Raw genomic sequence first — 19,504 nt, 5'->3', positions numbered from 1 at the left:
TATCCTGGGTCCCCTTAAAGGATGGCCACCAGTTCTAGCATTCATCTTGGATCCTACCTGCTGTAATCATTACTATGGTGATAGGACATATTTTATTCAAGTGACTGTTAGCTTGATTTTTAACTTTGGGCCTCTATTTATATTCTTGCCCCGGGCCCCTCAAATGTGAAGTGCTTGAGAGAAAGCGTATACTTCATAATGTTTTATGCATCAAAGGAAGCTTTTATACTCTTTAGTAGTTCCTGGGGCTGCCCCAACCAAGCACCACAAACCGGGTGGCTCAAAACCAAAGATATTTATTCTCTCACAGGACTGGGGGGCGGAAGTCTGAAATCCACGTGTCCAGATGACTACTTTCTAGAGGAAACACTGAGCCAGGTGCCCACACCATGGGAAAGCAAGCCTTCCCAGGTTGACAGGAATTCCGGATAGGAGCTGAGTGCGTTTCTATGATGAGTTAAAGCCCCACAGTCACTTCCGTGGGTTGTGACTTCCTCTAATATCAGCCAGAAGAACGCTCTTGAGCGATCTCTCCCAACTCTAGCCCTTAGCCATGCCCCTCTCAGTTACTGAGGCTGTTTCTACCACCGTCCTCCCCAGACGGGAAAAACTGTAAGACAGAATGTCACTGGAGTTTACCATTTGGAGCCTAGAAAACATGGGGACCGGCCAGAGCAGGCAGCTTGGTTAAAAAACGGTCGTATCGGTGCTGTGAGTGGGAGGGGCCCCGTTTCCTTCAGGTGGCAGAGGCCCGTCGGGAGGGGCTCACCAGCTCTCCAGGAGCAAGGACTCACAATGACATCTCCTTCCGTTTGTCAAAGTTGCCGTTCCGAGGGCTCCAGCAGGTCTCTGGGCCAGGGGTTCTGAGACGACAGGCCATCCCTCACAGGAGACTTATCGCCTGCTCGCGATTGCTCAACGGGTCCGTGGTTTCCCAATGCAGGAGCCGGAGATATTTGGCTGGATGTGTACAGATTGCCCAAGGAGTCTTGGCTCAAGGAAGTGGAGCACCCCCAACTTGCTATAAATCCAAAGAAGAAAGTCAGACAGTTGCAACTGGTAGGAGACATCTCCCTTTCCCACGGATAGGTTTCTCCCTACCCTTGACCCACATCCAAACTAAATCCTCCTTGGAATTTCAAGATGAAGGGGGCCCTACAGAGGCTGTAGGAGAGGACAGCAGGTGCTCCGGCCCACGACTCCAAAGTCGATTTGCTTTGGTTAAAATGAGATATTAAAAAATAGAGGTGTCTTCAGCAGTGGGAGCCCCACTCTGTCTCTGGTCTGAGAGTCGCCTCTGTACCAAAGCCGCTCCCAGGCATTTCGGGGAGGGGGTCATCTTTTATCCTGACTCCTGCTTCATTGGTAATTGTTTTCCCCATCTGGGCTGAAATAATCCTTTCATGCCTTGCATTCCACTGAATTTCCCAGATTATGGTATAAACAGGTTGTTCTTGATATATGAGAATACAGTATATATATTTTTCACATTATTCTTAGAAATCAGGAGCTCTACCATTTCAGGTTATTTATTTTTATTTTTTAGTTTTTTTTAAGTAATCTCTACGTCCAGCGTAGGGCTCGAACTCACAACCCCGAGATCTTGAGTTGCATGCTCTACCAACTGAGCCAGCACAGGCCCCCACTTCAGTTTAATTATATGTGGACCTTGTGCTGTGTCTTTAAAATATAGTTCCTCAGTAAATATTATTCTGAGACCTGATCTGCTCATCCATCCAATATGCACTTACTAGTTTTTAACCAGCAACAATTATTAATTGGGTGAGCTTTTAAAACACACTGTATCAGGTGCAAAAGACTTATGAACTTATTAATATAGGAGAGGGAGTTTGAGACTCACATTCACCACTGAGTTCACTGAGTGGCTTCAAACAAATGCCTTTTCTCCCCAGTGAATGTCTTCAAAGAGGGGTGTAGTCCTGATCACTGGAAGAGTTACCAGCCCAGAGATCTTCCTCCTCTAAACTCTTACAGAATTTATTTCTTATACCTCTTTTTTGGCATTTCCCCATATACTACCTTGAATTTTAGTTATCCTTTTGTGCATGAAAGTTTTTTTTTTTTTTTAATTAACTAGATGATAATTTTCTGGACTGTTAAGAACACACCTTCTACTCCTTATTAACCAACCACACAGTATCATACTCTGTATCCAAAAGATACATTTTTTTGAGGGCTTAATTTATTATCCAACTGGGAAAACTACCTTGGAAAGGGGATGTTTCTCACCATAATTCACTCAGTTTCCATAACTGAGAACCAACCAAATATCACCAGTCCCGGGGGTAGTCCTGGTACTGTGAATTACATGTAGAGTTGGTTAAATAAAATTGCCAACATCGCCAATATATTTTGCCAATCAGGAATATTCACTTCGACTTAGATTTTTATAATGGCTTCCTGACTGATCTCCTTACCTCTGTTCATTCATTTTTCCTCGTATCATTATTTCCAGTTTCCCCTACTACATTTTAAGATCTTAGACAGTAGGGATCGTGTGTTAAATATCCTGCAGGCCAGAGGACCACACAAATATTGGTCCTCTGTTTCTTTCTACAGGTCACTACTGCCAACAGTAACAGGGGAAGAAAGAGATTCAGAGGAGGTGGGGGGACGTACATCAAGCCTATTATGAATTAATTTCTCACTTTTTTCCTCAGAATACTCCTGATTCTGTGACTTCAGATAATTTGGAAATGGTAAGGAACTTTATGTATTTTTTTAATGTTTATTTTTGAGAGAGGGAATGAGGCAGAGTGTGAGCAGGGGAGGGCCAGAGAGAGGGAGACACAGCATCTGAAGCAGGCTCCAGGCTCCAAGCTGTCAGCACAGAGCCCAACGCAGGGCTCGAACCCACAAACCGTGAGAACATGACCTGAGCCGAAGTCGGACGCCCAACCGACTGAACCACCCAGGCGCCCCAATGGTAAGGAACTTCAAAGAAAATCTCCAGGGAGACAGATTCAAGTCGCATGCTATAGATTTTTATTTTGACTTGAAATTTACTTTAAATATTAAATATACTAGTGAAATGTTCCAACAGGGTACTCTTTTCAGATACTCTGTGACTTAATCTCATGCCTCATCCATGGAGAATTGTCCCCTATCCTTGAGGATAATTGACCCAAGTCAGTTGTCCAGAGATAGATTTCCAAGAAGACACAGGGGGTTAAATTTCAGGGCCCCTCACTTGTATGGCCCCTTCCAAGGCCCTGTGAGGGGTCTGACCAATGTGTTCACATGTATTTTTTTGTGAAATTAGCAAAAGTAATATTTTAACCAGTCACTTAGGACCACTGTCTGTTTTCACTCAAACTTCCCCTGTCACATTTCCCCCCATATTGGGTGGTATTAGGGTGGCTATGGGCATTTTGTGTTGAAAATTTTGTGTTCTTTCTTTTAGAGACCCCTAAAATGTATATACTCAGGTCCCATGAAACCCAATTTGCCCCTGCCAAAATAACAGCCCATTCCACCAAGCCAAGTTTCTTGGGGGGCTTCATCTCTGTATTGGGATACCTTAGAGAATAGAGTGGCTTCCCCGGGGCGGGGGGCTTCCCAGCTCTCCCTTTGAGGCCGAGAGCATACCATGCTTTCCAGTGTGTGTGTGTGTGGGGGGGGTGCAAACTAATGGAATACTATGGCATCTCATGTAATTTTCACTGATCTCTTCATATTTTTTTATTGGCCACTGAGGTTTTCTTTGAATTGCCTGCCTGTATCACTTGCTCGTTATATATTTTCTTCCAGTTTGTTGTTTCCCTTTTTCCTTGGTTTATGTGCTTTTCTGTTGTAAAGAAGTTATAAGTTTTGATGCAGTTGGAGTTTTTTTTTTTTTATACCCATCGCACGTAAGTAGGCTTTCCCTACCTCAAGGTTATAAATAAATTCTCCTGTGGTTTCTTCTAATAATCTCAGAGTTTCATTTTTGACATTTCCCTCTTTAATTCATAGGGGAGTGTCTTTTGTGAACAGAGTGAGGAAGGAGCCAACTTTCATCTGTTTCTTTTAAGTAGCCAATTGTCACACAAATATTTTTGAGTCATCTTTTCCCATTTGTTTTGAAATGTGACCTTTTATCATTCCTATTTTATTTCTATGTTCTTTATCCTATTCCATTAAAATACTCATCTGCCTGCACCAAGACCTTAATGAACTTTGGAGCAAAACTGCCAGGATTCTAATCTCGTCAATGCCACGTGCTAGCGGGGTGACCTTATTGTGTATTTTCTGTTCTATTTTCCATATTTTTGTTGTTGTTCTACCTTTGGGGAGAGCTCATCTGCTCAGTGTCTCCACTCTCTGAGTTTTTCATTTTTGCTATCATATTTTCATTTACAAGAGCCTCCCCCTTTTTTCTTTCTTTTCTCTTTCTTTCATAAATGTTAATGACTTTCCTAAAAACATTTATGGTAATTTTTGATGTTTCTTCTCCATGTTTGGTCTATTTCCCCAAAGTTGTTTTTTTCCCTACTATTTGTTTTGGTCTCTGTCTTTCCAAACGGACACTTTCTTCACTTGGCTCTCTACTCCTATCTAAAGGTAGGGGTCACTGAGAAACTGACAGGAAGCCAGCCCTGTGGGCATGGGTGGGGCTTGTTAACTGGTTTTGCTAAAGGGTACCCCAGCTGGGCTGCAGTGTTGGGACACGCTCCTGTCTGTGTCTTGAGACTACAGGTTTCCCCTGCTGTCCTTAAGTAGAGCGTGCCTATGAAACACCTTTCTAAGCCAACATGGGGTAAAGTGAAGAAGCAATTACCACTAACTTACGTGGGACAACGTTTGAGCATTCCCAGACCCCCAAAATAACCTCTCTTAGGGTTGCTAATGTATGTACAAGATAAATCGACACGAAGCACAGATGCTCACAGACACCGGGGAAAGCTATGGTGCGCGGCGCCCACAGGCTGGGTGCGGCTCCCCGGGAAGGATGTGGGCGAGGCCTCGCTTACCGCTCAGCGCAGGTGCTACCTTTACTCTAACAACCCAGCTCTCACCTGAGTTGCAGAGGCGGTTGGGGAACATGCCTTGGGGTGTGGGAGGGGTGACCTCAACATTCAGTATGTAAACTTTAACTGCATTCTGTCTGCTACTTGCAGTTAGGGAGTCTAAGAGTTTAAAAGCGTCTTAAAGAGATTTTCAACCAATCCTGTTGAATCCAGAGACACCTGAGCTGTCATTTTCTTGAGTCTTTAGGGCCTTTGTGATGTGAATCAAGTGACTCCCAGGCTTTCTCCCCGGGTTCAGATCTTTCTTAGGTCTGCTAAATCATTTAGCCACCTGCTTCCCAAGTCCAAAATTTTCTTGCTTTTGTTTCCTTTTTATTCTCTTATTCCTTATGAGTTTATTTTTTTAATGTTTATTTTTATTTTTGAGAGGGAGAGACAGAGCACAAGCAGGGAAGGGTAGAGAGTGAGGGAGACAGAAGCAGGCTCTGAGCTGTCCGCACAGAGCCCAACGCAGGGCTCGAACCCACGAACCGTGAGATCATGACCTGAGCCGAAGTTGGACGCTTAACCGACTGAGCCACCCAGGCACCCCTATTCCTTTTTTAGAAAGCACCTTCCTGTCATTTTCATGGGGTTTCAGGAAGGAGAGGTGTTAAATGTTACCCGTTCACACTACCATCTATATTTTCTAGCTAGTTATTGCTGATCCGAAGCTGTATCAGTATTCATCAACTCATTTGCGCAAAGAAGTTGTAAGGATATCAAGTTTCAGAGAACTGGAAGGCACAAGGGAGGGTAGGCAGTGAAAACATTGTAGCCAGAACTCTACTACCACTACTCCTGACCATCACCGCCCCCCCCCCCCCCGCCCAAGAGACACAGCCACCAAAGGTGATGCTGGGCTTTCCATGATGGCTCTGTCACTGGGCTCTCAACATGGCCACCTCCACTGTGAATAATTTCTCTCCTGCTTCTGGATCTCTGTGTCACTTCCTCAAGAGTCACAGTCCCAGGCAGGAGCACACAGCTGGTTGAGCCTTGGTCATGTGCCAACACCCTAACCTCCAAGGGACAAAGAAGAATCTGGTCCCTTCAGTTCCTTAGAGGGACACAGATTCTCCCAGACTCACACCATAGGTGAGTCCCCTCAAGGTAGAAAAGATGTTGAGGGCTGGATAGCCAAAATGATGACAATGGCCACCACACTAGTACATAGGGAAGCTATCGATTTTTGTATGTTGATCTTATATTCGGCCAAGATTACGGTGAGGTCAGCAAAACATAGACACTGTTGGGGTCATGCAAGTGTGGGGGTGGGCACCTAAGAGTGAGTGCCTCCTGAAAGTGCCTCACTTCCTTTATTTACCCTAGTCTCAGGACTGTTGGCCTTTCTACTGAAGTTCTAATGGTTTGCCAGCTGACACTGCTGGATTTTCTAGCTAGACAACCATAACTATAAATACTGACAACTTTTCCTCTCTCAAGTATTTATTTCTCCTATTTATTGTTCTTGCCTTGTTCTATGTTCTAGGATCTCTAGGAAAATGCTGAATAGTCATGGTGTGATAGACTATCCAGGATGTAACAGGGGTCCTCCAACTGTTTGCCTATTATGCCCGAAGCTTACTATAGGTGTTTGAAATAAATATCCTTTATCAAGATAAGCATGTGTTCTTCTAGCCTCCGTTTGCTAGGAGTTTGTTGTTTGTTTGTTTTTTAATTAGGAATGGACATTGACCAAATACTTTCTCCTCATCTTTTGAGAAGAGCTTTCTTCCTTCATCTGCTTCATCTGCTTTCTTCCTTCATCTGCTAAATGTAGTAGGTTGCATTAATAGATTTTCTAATGTTGAAACATTCTTTGTAAAATATGTTTTAATGTTTCTTTATTTTGAGAGAGAGAGAGTGAGTGTGTGGGGGGGCGGGGAGGGGCAGAGAGAGAGCGGGACAGAGAGAAACCCAAGCACCCTCCATGCTGTTAGCACAATGCCCGGAGCGGGACTTGATCTCAAGAACCGTGAGATCATGATCTGAGCTGACATCAAAGGTTGGACACTTAACCGATTGAGCTACTCAAGTGCTCCAAAACTTTCTTACTTCCATTCTTGGGTAATCCATGCTTGATAATAATTCATTTAATTATACTTCAGTGTGTTTTGCTAATATTAAAGTCCTAAATAAAATACCAGCAAAGCAAACTGATAGTTCTGTATTCATAGATAGTATCTAAATTCAAACATGAGATTGGCCTATAGTGGTGTTTTTTTTTTTTTCTTGTGGATTTCTTAACACAATTTTGTATTAGCGTTATGCTAGCCTTGTAAAGAAAGTTGGATGTCGTTTTTTGTTTTTTGTTTTTTGACCTCTAGGTCTATAAAAATCTTATGTTTTCAATTTCTTCTATGGTTATTAGTCCATCGTTTCAAAAACTTTTGAGCCAATTTCAGTCAGAAGTCATTTATTAGTGTAGATATATAACTATAGATATATGTAAATATGTTTCTCCTATAGTATGAAAATTAAAATCTGTCTCTTACATTATTCCCCTTCCTTGTTCATAATGGATCTAGCTCACTGATTTTTGTTTTGTTTTGTTTTGATGTTATCTATTTTAAGAGCGAGAGAGACAGAGCATGAGCAAGGGAGAGGGAGAGAGAGAGGGAGACACAGAATCCAAAGCAGGCTCCAAGCTCTGAGCTGTCAGCACAGAGCCAACGCGGTGCTCGAACTCAGGGAATGTGAAATCATGACCTGAGCTCAAGTCGGACGCCTAACCGACTGAACAACCCAGGCGCCCCCTAACTCACTGATTTTAACTTGCCAATATTTTGTTAATTTTACATCTGTGTTCATGAAGGATATTTTTTGTTTTCTTTCTTTCCCTTTCTTTCTTTCTTTCTTTCTTTCTTTCTTTCTTTCTTTCTTTCTTTCTCTTTCTTTCTTTCTTTCATTTCTTTCCTTCCTTCCTTCCTTCCTTCCTTCCTTCCTTCCTTCCTTCCTTCCTTCCTTCCAGATTTTAAGTAATCTCTACACCCAGTGTGGGGCTCAAACTCGAAACCATGAGATTAAGAGTTGCACACTCTACTGACTGAGTCAGCCAGGTGCCCCAATTTTATTTTCTTCTAACATCTTTTGGTTGTAGTATCAGGATGATGCTGACCTCATATAATAAGTAGAGTGTTCCTGTTTTATTTTCTGGAAGAGTTTGTGTAGAATTGGTATTATTTCTTCCTAAAGTGTTTGATAGAATTTATCAGTAAAGCCATCTAGCCATGGAGTTTTCCTTGTGGAACTATAAATTCAGTGTCTTTAGTGACAAAGGGTCATCTCTTTCTCCTTCTTTAAGGTTTTTTTTTTTTGTTTGTTTTGTTTTTTTTACGTTTTTATTTATTATCAAGAGACAAAGAGAGACAGAGCATGAGCATGGGAGGGGCAGAGAGAGGAGGAGACACAGAATCCGAAGCAGACTCCAGGCTCTGAGTGGTCAGCACAGAGCCAGACGCGGGGCTTGAACTTATAAACCATGAGATCATGACCTGAGCCAGAGTGGGCCGTTTAATGGACTGAGCCGCCCAGGCGCCCACCTTCTTTAAGTTTTTATTTAAGTAATTGCTACTACCCCCAACATGGGGCTGCAACTCAAACCTCGAGATTAAGAGTCACACACTCTTCTGACTGAGCCAGCTAGGCGCCCTGGTTAGGTCTTTCTTCTTAAGCAAACTTTTGTATTTTGTGTCGTTTAAGGAACTTGTCCATTTTTACCTAAGTTATCAAATGTATTGACTTAAAGTGGTTAATATTCTCTTATTATCTTTTTATTATCTGTAAAACCTGTTTTGATGTCCTTTTCTTCATTTCTGATGGTGGTAATTTGTGTTTTCTCTCTTTTTTTTTCTTAATCAGCTTGGCTAGAGTTTTGTCAATTTTATTAATCTTATCAAAGAGCCAGTTTTTTATTTCTTTGTCTCCACATTTTTGTTTTGTTTTCTATCTGACCAGTTTCCAATTTGATTTTTATTATTTCCTTTCTTCTGCTTACTTTTGGTTTAAGTTTTTCCTTGCCTTCTAGTTTCTTAAGGCAGAAAGCTAGGTCATGTATTTGAGATCTTCTTTTCTGATATAGGCATTTAGTGCTATAAACTTACATCTAAGCACTGTTTTAGCTGCATTCTTTATATTTTGATGGGATGTTCTCATTTTTAAAAATACTTCAAAATACTTCCTATTTGCTTTTTTTTAAATTTCTTGTTTGACCAATGAATTATTTAGAAGTATATTAGTGTCTAAATACTGGAGATGTTCCAGATATTTTTCTTTTTTTTTGTTTCTAATTTAATTCCATTGTGACTAGACAAAATACTTCATATAATTTGAAACCTTTTAAATTTATTAAGATTTTATGCCCAGAATATGGTTTATGTTGTTGGTCAGTGTTCTGCACGCACTTGAAAAAATGTGTATTTTGCTGCTGTTAGTCAAGTTATTTATGTCTGCTTTTACTTCTATATCCTTACTATATTCTTCCTGATTATCTGTCTGTTCTATCAGTTATTGAGAGAGGAGTATTCAAATATCTAAGATTACAGATTTATCTATTTCTGCTTTCACTTCAATGAATCTTTGCTTTGTGTATTTTGAAGCTCTGTTATTAGGGGCATAAACGTTTGGAATGTTATGTCTGCTTGATGAATTGACCATTTTATCATTATTCAGTGAATTTTTATCCCTGTTAATATTCTTTTCTCTGAAATCTATTATGTCAGATATTAATATAGCCACCCCAACTTTCTTTGATTAGTTTTACAAGACGGATTTTTACTATGCTTTTAATAGATTTGGTGTCTTTGTATTTAAAATTAGTTTCTTTTTGACAACATATAATGGGGTCTTACTTTTTTTTTTTAAGTTTATTTTTGAAAGCGAGAGAGAGCAGGGGAGGGGTGGGGGGGAGGGGGGGGGCGGGGAAACAGAGGATCTGACAGCAGACAGCCCAATACAGGGCTGGCATCCATAAACCATGAGATCATGACCTGAGCTGAAGTTGGAAGCTTAACCAACTGAGCAACCCAGGCACCCTGGGTCTTACCTTTTTAGACAATCTGACAGTCTCTACCTTTTAATTGGGTAGTTAGGCCATTTATATTTAATGTGATTGTTCATACATTTGGATTGAAATAAATCACTTTGCTATTTACTTCCTATTTGTCACATCTGTTTTTCTTCCTTTCCCTCTGTTTCTGTCTTCTTTTGGGATGTGTTTTTAATGATTCTGTTATATCTCCTTTGTTGGCTTATTAGCTGTGCCTTTTCCTTCTTGTAGGATATAAACATTTGTTTTAGAGGAGACATTAAGTTGAGTCTGCCAGTTCACATAATGAAGATCAAACCACCCAAACCAGTTACAGGTTAGTATAATTCAACTAATACTCTTTTTATTTCTGATATTAATTTCTGTTTTTTTCTTTCTTTGCTTTCGTCCAAATTTCCCATCTTTTCTAGATATTAGCAGCAATATCTAAATTACAAGTATAGTTCTGAGGAGGAAATTTTTTTTAAAAGTCATAAGCTCTGGGATCTAAGGACAAAAATATAAATGTTACAAGGTAACATTTACATAGGTAACAAGTTACATAGGTAACTAACAGAATTGGAAAATCAGGAAAAACAGGCATCTAGCTGGAGTTCATCCATTTCTATATTCCTGTGTTAATGCATTCATCAGGATTTGCTGAGTGCCAGTGAAGCACCAAGCACACAGATGAGTAAGACACCTTTTCCATACTCTAAAAGCTGCTGTTCTACCAAGGGAGAATAAGAGGAAAGTGGCATTGTAGGATATGATAAGTGCAGCAATGGGGAACATTTAGGACCATGAAAACATAGAGGAAAGAGTGACCAACTCTTCCCATGGAGGAGGCAGAGGGTTTATCAAAGGAAGGGACATTTGGGAAGGTCTTTTTTTGCCGGGGGGGGGGGGGGGGGGGGGGCGGGGGCGGAGGGAGAAGGACTTGAAGGACAAGTGGGAGTAGGTCAAGAGGAGCAGAGAAGTCCATTGTAGGCAGAGGATAGAGTATATCCTCTCAATACCTGCCCAGAACCTCAAAGATATATCTATAGGAATGTTCACTGCAGCATTATTTATAGAGGTAAAAGACTAATTAAATAAAATCTGGTACACTCATCCAAAGGAATACTTTACAACTCTCAAAAACAAAGAAGAAAATTCAAAAGGCCAAGAATAGCCAATTCACTCTTGTAAAAGAACACGATGATATGATTTGCTCCATCAAGACTTATTATAAAGCTATAGTAATTAAGACACAATAGAAAAATAGATAAGTGGATAGTAGATAGATAGAAATATATATAGAGAGAATATAGAAATATAGATAGAAATAGTATACAGAATATAGTAGTAGAAAAATAGATAAACATGATAGGCCAGAACAGACCAAGGCATAAATGGACACTTGATAACTGACAGAGGTGACATTACAGAGCAGGAGAGAAAGGATGGTCATTTCAATAAATGGTGCTGGCTGTCCATATGGAAACAAAAGTGAGACTCGACTCCTGCCTCCCACCATACACAAAAATAAATTCCAGACGACCCATAGAAGCAAATATGAAAGAGAAAACAGTAAAGCTTTTAGAAAATAATATAAGACAGTATCTTTATGATTTCATAGGGAAAGACTTTTTAAACAAAACACAAAAAGCACTTACAATAAAAGAAAAATTTGACAAATTTGGCTACTAAAATTAAGGACTTCTAGTAATCCCAAGACATCATTAAAAGCATGAAGGAGCAGCCACATAGTGGGAGAAGATAGTTGCAAAACACATAAAACTTAGGAATGGTCCCTACTGAGAATATGTAAAGAATTCCTACAACTTATTAAGAAAAAGAGATAATCCAGTATAAAACAGGCAAGAGCTTATTCAAATGGCCAATAAACAGATGAATGTGTGTACTCAACATCATTAGTTATCATGGAAATGCAAATTAAAACCATAATGAGCTACCACTCCACACCCACCAGGAGGGCAACATTTAAAAGAGGCGGGCCATACCAAGTTGGTGAGGATGTATCACAAGCAGGCCTCCCGTACACTACAGTTAGCAATGAAAATCGGCACAACCACTTTGGAAAATAGTTTGGTTTGATCCAGTGATGGTGACGATAATTTATACCCTGAGACCCAGCACTTACACTCGGAGGCAGTGTGACCGACCGAACCAGCTTGCCCGGGACTGAGGGGTTGGCCTACTGGGATGTGGGGCTTTCAGAGCTAAACCTAGGGAACTCCTGAGCAAACCAGGGTGAAGTGGTCAGCCTCCTCCTAGGTATGTACCTGACAGTGTGCAAGCAAATACGTACAAGGAGACATGTACGAGAATGGTAACGGTGACATGATTCTCCATAGCCCCAATCATGAAACAACCGAAATGTCCGTCAACAAGAGAACATGTATTCACTTGATGGAATACTATCAATAAAAAGGAACAAACTGCAGCCGTCCACAACCAAATGGACAAATCTCACAATATTAAGCAAAAGAGGGCAGACACAGAGTTAACTCTTCACGATTCCATCTGTGTGTAACGGTCAGAAGCAGGCCAAGCAGAGCATTTTCCGTGTAGATGCACATTTAGACAGCAAAGGTAAAACAAACTTACTGCAGTGCTTATGGAAAAGCCAAGAGAATGGGTGCGGCTCTCGCCAGGAGGTTGTGACTGGAGACGGGCCCCTGCGAAGCTTCCAGGGAGCAGGTGATGTTCTGTCTCTGGACCTGAGTGGAGACAGACATTTGCTTTGTAATAATTTATTAAGATATATATATTTAAAAAAAATTTTTTTTAACATTTATTTATTTTTGAGACAGAGAGAGAGCATGAACGGGGGAGGGTCAGAGAAAGAGGGAGACACGGAATCCGAAACAGGCTCCAGGCTTTGAGCTGTCAGCACAGAGCCTGACGCGGGGCTCGAACCCACGGGCCGCGAGATCATGACCTGAGCCGAAGTCGGACGCTTAACCGACTGAGCCACCCAGGCGCCCCAAGATATACATTTTTTAATGCTCTTTGCTGAACGTGTTCTATTTCACAGTAAGAAAAAGGTTTAGTAAATGAAAATAAGCAACAATAAGGAAGGTCTGTAGCACTGAAAGGAAGCGATCTCCAAGCTATTTGTGAGTGGAAAATGCAAGGGGGCTGGTGTAAACTTTAGCTGGATCTGACTCAGCCGGAGAACTTGTGAAAACCCAAAATGCTGCGCCCCAGCCACACAGTTTGTGTTTCTGCAGGCTGGGGCTGGGGCCTGAGAATCTGCATTTCTAACAAGTTCCGGTTGAGCCCCTCAGATCCCTGCTCATCTTGGAACCACACTTGGGGGGTACTAGTGTATCCTGTGCTACCATTCGTTTATACAAAGGTGGTCTCCCTATAGAAACTTCTGTGAGAAATGAATAACAATGATTGCTTCCGGCCAAGGAGACCTGGGGCACTGGGGGCCTCCTGGGCACCCTCCATCTGAAAGCTGGGGTGGGAACCTAGAAAATAAATGACGCAGTTTTACTGTGGATTTAGGAACAGTTGAAAAAAGAAGGAAATGAAAGGTTTTCGGGGGGGGAAGGGGAATGGTAAGAAAAGTGACTGGCAGAGAAGGGAGATGGTTGAAGGAAGGTAGTTGGATAGACGTCAACATAGGTAGAGGCCGGGACCGTCTGTTTCTGTGGGCCCTGCAGCAGCGGCTCAGTAGTGATGGCAACTGGCACATTTGGGGCCTTGCTGGGCTGGGAAGACGGCAACGGTGATCTAAGGTCTCTAGTGACCTTGTGAACTTTTCTTTGGCCTCGTTTGGGGATCCGGGCATCTGGCAACAGGAAGTGATGGTGAGGCTGGAGGAGGAAGCGGAAGGGGGAGGGCGGTTGCCCTTAGCCTGTGCTCGCTGAGCCAAGCCGCCTGGCGAGGAAAGAGGCGGGGAGAAGACTGAACCCTGGCTTCCCGTGGATTTCTGAGGACTAGAGATTCTGCAGGAAACTGGAAAGTGTGGAGGAAGGAAGGGAAAATCAGGAAGGGGGAAGTCCCATGGTTTGACCAATTCTGGGATCTTTTCAACCTAGGTACCACATTTAAAAGCCCCCTGGAAGTCTTTGCAAAGATAGAGGACTGTTCCGGGCTGGGCTCAGGGCAGAACCACTTCATCAAGGACACTCAGTGGGAGCAGCAGGAGGCCATCTTCAAAGCCTTGTTCAAGAAGTACCTGGACGGAGAGTGCGGGGAGGAGCAGCTCAGGTGAGCAGGAAGGAGGCCCGGCTCCCTCCCCCTCCCTCGCCTCCAGCCGGAGTGGGGGGTGGGGGTTGGGCAGAGTGTCTCCTCTCAGGGCACACACAGGAATCAACCCAAGCACTTGAATTAAAAGCTGTTTCTGGTTTGGGAGATTTTCCCGAGAATTTCAGATTTTTTGAAGAGATATGTGGAGATTGTTCAAAGAGAGTTAGAACAAAGGCTGATCATGTGCATTTCAAAGAGGGAATAGACATCTATGGAGAGGAGAAGAAGTCGAGTTTGTTTTACAATCTTATGTACATCTTCTCTTTAAAAACTTTTTTCCTGATGGGGCACCTGGGTGGCTCAGTCGGTTAAGCCGCTGACTTCGGCTCCAGTCACGATCTCACAGTTTGTGAGTTCAAGCCCCACATCAGGGCCCTGTACTGGCAGCTCAGAGCCTGGAGCCTGCTTTGGATTCTGTGTCTCCCTCTCTCCCTGCCCCTCCCCCGCTCACGCTGTCTCTCTCTCTAAAATAAACATTAAAAAAATTTTTTTTTAAGTTTTTTCCTGATTATCTAGACAACACAGAAGATCCTAAAGACAGAAATAAAAGTTGCCGCTATTCACATTTTCCTCCATTCCCATCCAGTCTTTCTCAATGTAATATATTAACGAAGAATTACTAAAATACCTTACTTTGTAACCTCAGGCAGCAGATGGGCTCAGGAATCCCCTGCTGTGACTGTAAAAACGAGCCCAAGGCTTTGAAGGATCTGGTGGAGCTGGTTTTAGGAACTAGCTCTCTTCACAGCTACCGTGGAGCTCAGGAACCAGGAACATTCTTGCTTCACAGAGGAAGAGAAACCCCTCATCTTGCTGCCAAGTGCACCTTGAATTTTCTCACGTCAGGACACAAACTCCTAGGGCTACGGCCTCCTAGCAGCTACCTGAGCCCTGAACTGGGCCCCAGCGAGGTTCAGGGGCATGCTGCCTGGCTGCAGGCTCGTTGTTAACCTGCGGGTAATGTCTGTCTGTAGTGGGAGTCTATACCACAAGAAGCTACAAACTCTATATAGACCTCAGGAAATTGGTTTGTTCTTTTCTTTTCTTTTTTTTTTTTTTTTTTTCAACGTTTATTTATTTTTGGGACAGAGAGAGACAGAGCATGAACGGGGGAGGGACAGAGAGAGAGGGAGACACAGAATCGGAAACAGGCTCCAGGCTCTGAGCCATCAGCCCAGAGCCTGACGCAGGGCTCGAACTCACGGACCGTGAGATCGTGACCTGGCTGAAGTCGGACGCTTAACCGACTGCGCCACCCAGGCGCCCCTGGTTTGTTCTTTTCTTAAGGACAGATGTATCAGCACACCCTGTTGGATTGCCCCCCAGCATAAGGGAGCATTTGTTCACGGCAGCCAAGTCTGGTCACTAGGGGATCTTCCCCAAGGACAGAGAAGGTTCTTCTGGGTGCTGGGTGCCGTTCCCAGCCCGGGAGTGACTCCCGCGCCTCTGCCTGCCCTGCCCTGCCCTCACCAACTTCCCAGGTCTGTGGCCACCAGGGCCGGCACATCCCATGTGACTTAGCTCATGGCCCTGTATCCCTGGGAAGGTCCATCCTAACTACCCATTTCTGGTTTTAGTACCATGACTCTGCCAGAGTGTCTCCTTGCCAAGGAGCCTGCCATGGCTGACTCGTGTCTCTTTTTCTTCCCCCAGTATGGCCACGTTCCACTTCCTCCTTCCTGGCCGCGTCACCACCATGCCAGCGGACGTCAAGAGCCCCTCAGGTAAATGAACACGATGCAGGTGGCTGTCCTGGGCAGGTGGTCCACTCGGGGAGCACCCCAGCAACCCCTGCACAGTGGGAGGCGATGAGGCGGAGAGTAGGTCGCCGCTTAACGGTGTCTGGACGCATGGTGCCCCAGCCCAGACTCCCTGATAACGGAGGCCGTGCTGTCTTCAGGCAGTGACTCACCACAGAGGAGGGTCTGAGCACATATCCTGCCAGGCTGCTTCTGAACATGAACTCACTGTGTAGAACATGCTATTTAAAACACTGACAGCCAAGAGGACATGAATTATCTAGACGACGTGAAAGCCGCTGAGGGGCAGCGTGACCGTCCTCCTCACCGGGGAAGGCCAGCTGGCCGTGGGAACAGCCCTCCCGGGGATGCTCAGCCCTCCTCCCCGGGAGGCTCACCCCTCTGCTGGGCGCTGCCCCTTAGAACGCACCACTTTTGACTTCAAACCGACTTCCGCTTGGGCAAACACCTTCCGTACAAACCCGGGGCTACCCAGCTGCCTCACGTGACGCCCCTTTCCTCTCTTCTTTCCCAGGGGTAGCCTGTGTCCTTGGCATACACTGGACCGGAAACCACAACTTCTTCCTCTATTCACTTAACCGAACTCTGAAGGATAAAGCCGGTACTTAGCTGCTGAGATGGGAGTTGCCTGAGAACGTGTCCTTCTCCAGCTTAGCTGAGAGCACGTGACTGACACGTCACTTTAGGGGACCAGAGCTGTGCAGGCAGAAGCAGGTGGCTCAGGGCCTGTGGTGTGAGCGCAAGGCTCTGTCTCTGGGCGGTCCCGTTTCTCCAAGAGAATAGGTCGATAGGGACAAAGCCCGGTCAGGTCCACAGGGCTCCTTTGGCAGCTGAGGCAAAAAGAGGCTTGGCATCAGGGGCCGGATCCGGCCCCGGCCCAGTGAAGGCCCGCAAGCTGTGTAGCCCCAGGCCAGTCACCGCGTGCCCCCAACCCTGTTTTCTCATCTGAAACACAGAGCTCATTCATCACACCATCCATCCCTGCTGACTGCACGTGCTTGCCGTGGTTCGCAAAATCCAGAGGGTTTCTGTATGTGAAAGCTTTTTGAAATTGAAAGGCACTTAGGACCACCACTTACGTGGTCTTTTTTGGTTTTTACTAATTCTTGGAGGCAGTTACGTGAGCAGGTTCACTTTGTGGTAATTCCTTGAGCTGTACACGGATATCATTCTTTAGAATTGTACTTTAATGTTTGGGGCCCCTGGGTGGCTCAGTCGGTTAAGTGTCTGACTTCGGCTCAGGTGACGATCTCATGGTTCATGAGTCCGAGCCGTGCATCGGGCTCTGTGCTGACAGCTCGGAGCTTGGAGCCTGCTTCAGATTCTGTGTCTCCCTCTCTTTCCCGCTCCCTCACTCACGGTCTGTCTGTCTGTCTCTCTCTCTCTCAAAAATAAACATTGTTAAAAAGTTTTAAAAAGGGATTATACTTTAATGTTTAAAAGTGTACAAAGGAAGAATTTTCTCTCCTCCCAACGCCCTCTCAGGCAGTGTGGCTTCTAATCTCAACCTCTGTACTGACTGGCTCTGACCTTGGGCAGGTGACTTCTCTGCCTCAGTCTCCTCATCTGTGAAATAGGGTGCCAACAGGACTCATCTCACCAGACCCTTGCGAGAATGAACCGAAAGGGTGCACATACAGTGCTTACCACGGTGCTTAGCGCCTGGCAAGTACTCATTCAGTGTGAGCGTCAGTGCAAGAGGAGTGGGACTTGCTCTTCTGTCCTAAAGAGGTAGCATTGCAGAGAGCCCAGCGGGTACCCCTGCCCGTGTGCCAGCCGGGCAGACTAGTCCGGGCCGTGAGCTGTGCGCGTGGAGGTGGTGGGCGGGTGCAGCGGCTGGGGCAGGGGCGGCCGAGTGAGTGCCGTCCTCCCCGCTAGACCCGGAGGGCGTGTGGCCCTGTGCTGCACCCATTGCTGTCTCTCAGCTCAGCTGCTGCTGTTCCTACCTGGTGCTGGCCTGCGAGGATGGCGTGCTCACGCTGTGGGACCTGGCAGAAGGTGAGCACCCCACCCCCCCCGCCCCCCGCCTCTGCCTAACCCCTGGATTATGAGACCCCCGGGGAGCTCTGGAGTTTCCTGCAGGCTCTGGGCCTTCTGGTAGTTACTCTGTGTTCTTAAGTCAGTGTGGGGAGCCGGTCCCGCCTTCCCCTCATTCATTCAGTCCACTTATTGAACACGATAAGTGCTGACACTTCCCAATCCCCGTGCACTGGTTGAGCGCTCGCCCCGTGCCCCGCACTGGAGCGGGTCCTGGAAGTAAGACTGTTAGTTACCTCATTATCACACTCCAGGGAGGAGGTGTCTCCCAGCACAGGATGTGACGGTAGGGCAGCCCTGGCCCTCCCCCACCCGCCCCCAAGTTCTCAAACTAAGTCTTCCTGCTCTCCCACCCCCACCGCGGTCAGCAGGAAGCCCACTGCTATTGAAGCTAAGAGACCTGTACGGTGGCCAGTGCAAGACCAGTAGCCATGCTGGGTGGGTGGCACCTTGCTAGAGTCCTGGAGTCCCAGGATCCCGGGTCCAGCTCTGCAGGTGCAGAAAATCAGTGGTGTCTAGTTTCCCTAAGTCGATCGATCAGCCTCTGAGGGAAAGGCTCCCTCTGACCAAACTCTTTTAGAAGTGATGACTGAATCGCTGGGTTTTGTCATTGTACAATTGGATGGGTGTTTCCTCTGAGAGTAGAGGTGGGCAGGCTTCCCAGCCAGCACGCTGGTGAGAACCAGAGAGAGTGCCCTGTCTACTGGCCATCTCGGGGAGCCTTCTGTCAGGTCAGTGAGGTGCCTTCCTCCCTTGGCTGTTTCCATCTGAAGGATTCAGTGGTGGTTTCCGTTTAGCCGGCACTCGGCCCACATGGTGGGGAGATAAACATCCCTACGCGCCCTCTTGAATTTTGGTTCCTCACCCAGTCTTCTTACAAGAGTGAAAGATACTTAAAGGGCTGAAGAATGCTCATAATTTCACATTCACTTGCTCAATAGGTTGTTTTCATTTGTCCGGATACTGATACGTCCTGGATATCGTTTGACTACACACATATACACCCTTCTCATAAAAAAGCCCTTCTCAGAGAACCACCTTCTCTCTGGTATACCTTGACCCACCACGGTCAGCTGTGGTTCCGTGCCTGGCAGGGCACTGTCCCTTCTGTCCCAGCACTGACTCTGGCCCCCTCCCCGGGGCTCTTCCCCGTCCCCCCACCCCCCTCCATACTTAGAAGGGGGGGCTCTTCTCTCCCACTGGGCACTGGGGTTTTCTGGCTTCACTTCCAGAAGGCTCTCATTGCCGGATCTTGCCTTCACACCCCCTCATATTGCCCTGTTGGTCACAGACCCTGCGCCCAGGCTGCATCAGCCCTCCCCCTTTCACTGACCTGCCTGTGCCATTGTTTTTTCCAGGTTTCCCTCTTGGGGTCGTCGCTCTTCCCAAGGGATGTTTCC

At 45.3% G+C, this 19,504-nt stretch overlaps 1 protein-coding gene and 1 long non-coding RNA gene across 2 annotated transcripts in view; one reads left to right on the top strand and one right to left on the bottom strand.

Moving 5' to 3' along the window:
* WDR93 (WD repeat domain 93) overlaps window positions 1–19,504 on the top strand; it is a 46,998-nt gene that overhangs the window by 15,738 nt on the left and 11,756 nt on the right. Inside the window, 8 exon segments of the mRNA XM_053888674.1 lie at window positions 944–1,059; window positions 2,682–2,720; window positions 10,291–10,375; window positions 14,097–14,268; window positions 15,961–16,031; window positions 16,582–16,668; window positions 17,946–18,065; window positions 19,463–19,503. Of these exon segments, the coding sequence (XP_053744649.1) occupies window positions 944–1,059; window positions 2,682–2,720; window positions 10,291–10,375; window positions 14,097–14,268; window positions 15,961–16,031; window positions 16,582–16,668; window positions 17,946–18,065; window positions 19,463–19,503 (731 nt within the window).
* Window positions 276–19,504, bottom strand: part of LOC109273440 (uncharacterized) — a 38,182-nt gene continuing 18,953 nt past the window's right edge. The window contains exons 2-3 of the long non-coding RNA XR_002083047.2: window positions 12,652–12,764; window positions 276–1,021 (exon numbers count right to left, since the gene is read on the bottom strand). This is a non-coding gene — a long non-coding RNA (uncharacterized LOC109273440). The remainder of the gene's footprint in view (window positions 1,022–12,651; window positions 12,765–19,504) is intronic.

This window comes from Panthera pardus, unplaced genomic scaffold (assembly GCF_024362965.1).
Source record: "Panthera pardus isolate Hobbes unplaced genomic scaffold, ASM2436296v1 HiC_scaffold_23, whole genome shotgun sequence".
Lineage (NCBI taxonomy): Eukaryota > Metazoa > Chordata > Mammalia > Carnivora > Felidae > Panthera > Panthera pardus.
This window is presented reverse-complemented; position numbering and strand designations above follow the sequence as displayed.